The 2,500-nt window shown below is 44.5% G+C and overlaps 1 protein-coding gene across 2 annotated transcripts in view; it reads right to left on the reverse strand.

Moving 5' to 3' along the window:
• The window catches only part of LOC310820836 (cysteine-rich protein 1), a 3,602-nt gene extending 2,276 nt beyond the window's left edge, over window positions 1-1,326 (reverse strand). For both annotated transcript variants that reach the window (XM_083692643.1, XM_083692642.1), the window contains exon 1: window positions 1,178-1,326. In XM_083692643.1, coding sequence (XP_083548769.1) covers window positions 1,178-1,220 — 43 coding nt within the window. In that variant the 5' untranslated portion in view covers window positions 1,221-1,326. The remainder of the gene's footprint in view (window positions 1-1,177) is intronic.
• Window positions 1,327-2,500: the final 1,174 nt, after the last annotated feature.

The raw sequence follows: 2,500 nt of genomic DNA on the forward strand, positions 1-2,500 counted from the left end.
TGACATGGTGAAGGGAATCATACCTGGACCAACAACTACAACGATTAGGTTCAGGTCTCTCTTAAGCACCTTTGTGACTAAACAGTTTGGTTTAAAGCGTTGTACACATACTGTGAATCTCACTTGACTCACCCGAGTGAACTAAGCTGGTTTTTTTTTGCCTTTTGGTGCTACTATCTGTTCATTTCAACCACAGTCGTTCCAGTGCTTGAAACGGAATGATTGTACAACACCGGTGTGTGCGTGTGTGTGTGTGTGTGTGTGTGTGTGTGTGTGTGTGTGTGTGTGAATCATAAAGAAGAGGTGCAGGTACTCCAGCGGTAGTAAATTTGAGGTGCTGATACTCCCCACAGTGGGGCTTACGTCGTGCCTGCAGACGTGTACCAAGGCCAATTGCTTTTCCACAGTCACCCCCGGGCTTCAACGGTGCTTACTCCAGGCCTATTCCATGCATAAAACTCTGGTTTTTAGCCTCCTTTACCCCCCCCCCCCCCCCACCCCGGTCCTTATGAGGCCAAACGGGGCTAGGGGCGTGGTTTAGAACCAGGGCGGGTCATTCTTATCAACCAAGTGCTTTAGTTGGCTGGAGAACTTGGCGGGTTAGTGGCGAGCACAATCCAAGTTAGCTCCCTGTAGCTACACAATGGAATTTATATGAACAGCACTATTTACAAATAAAACCGCCATAAACTGCTTAAGTTACCAGAACCTGTTGGGAAACCAGAAGGATTTGAAATGTTTGCTCATGGTGTCTCTCAGTTCACCACCTTAAGAACTGCAGAATGTATACAAACTAGACGAGAAAGCCCAACTGTGGAAATTCAAACGGGCTTGTTCACGAGGCTCAAGGCCTCAGGCAGACACGACATGGACCTGACTAATGAGGACGGGCCCACTCAAGCCTTGAAAATGGGAGGCATTGCTTTCCCGCAGAAAGACCGGGAGAGATTGAAAGACAACAGTACGATACTTTTCAAGATAGAAATGATGCAAGATAAATCGGCATTTGGTCAATTCACTCCAAAGTATTGACATGCATGAAGACACTCAGTCAAGGGAAGGTGACAATTGAGACACACAGACACACAGACACACAGACACACAGACACACACACACACACACACACACACACACACACACACACACACACACACACACACACTTTCAGAGACTCACCAAAGTAGACAGGCTTCCCACAGATTGGACAGTAGCCTACCATGATATAAACTGCTATTTAGCGTAGCCAGAAAGTCTGTGTGACAGGGAGAGAGAGATTCAAATTGAAGTGTGTGTGTGTGTGTGTGTGTGTGTGTGTGTGTGTGTGTGTGTGTGTGTGTGTGTGTGTGTGTGAGAGAGAGAGAGAGAGAGAGAGAGAGAGACGAAGATTTACAGGAAATACGTTAAACGCTCAAAACGTGCTGTCTTCTGAATTCAAACTCAGGATGTGGTAAGCAAAACGTCACAGGATGAGAAGGGATTGATTTCAAAAGAAAAATACTGTCATCAATTTGGTGTCACTGGTGGTAAACATGAAGAGTTTCATTTCAAAATGCTGTACCGTAAAACTTATTTTAGGGCGTTTATTCGCTTTAACCACGGAGCGCTCCCGGCGCGTTTTGGAGACAGGTTATTATTGGAGACTGGCGGTTCTTCTGTTATCCCCGCAGTTGCCAAACCCGCGACATTACAGGGCTGAATATATCATACTGAGAATAAATATCCACCAACATGATTAAAATACGATAAATCAGTCAAACCCAGATTCATCTTTGATAGATGGTAATTTGATAGATAAATTTGATAGATGGTGATCTGTCAAGACTGCTGGAAATACCGGTAATGTCGCAACGGTCGCCCAGAATCAAATGCCTTGCTTTCATCATCTGCTAATATCAACAGGCCATACATACTGGCAAACAATTCATTTTGAATACACATTCAGGCAGAACATTCTGCTTATTGGTAGTTTTTCACTATATCCATTTGCTAAAAATGTGGACACGTCAACTTCAACAATATGATAATTATGTAAGCAAATAAATAAACATAGCTACGGTTCTTTCACATGCATCATGACAAGTTTTTATGTCATGACAGCAATCATTTTAAAGAAAATAAAGTATGTTTTCTAAAATAGTGGATATAACCTTAGCAACCAAACTTAGGCAGAGAGGGAGGAGGGGGGCAGCAGGGACAGCTGTCAGCATCTCAGATTCCCTGGTTGGTTGTCTTATCTCCTTTTTTGCCCTTTTCACCCTCTTTCTAATACAGTAGATTAAAACACTGTGTTGAGCCACTGAATTGAACGGGGAAATCTGACACCTCTCTCTGTCTCGCTCTCTCTCTCTCTCTCTCTCTCTCTCTCATGCAAGCACACACACACACTCAAACGCACGCACACACGCACACAGACACACACACACACACACACACACACACCTCCTCTGGGACAGATGGAGAGACGGGAGAGAAAAGGGTGAGGAGAGATGGGGGAGACAA

Source organism: Argentina silus, assembly GCF_951799395.1.
Source record: "Argentina silus genome assembly, chromosome: 21".
Lineage (NCBI taxonomy): Eukaryota > Metazoa > Chordata > Actinopteri > Argentiniformes > Argentinidae > Argentina > Argentina silus.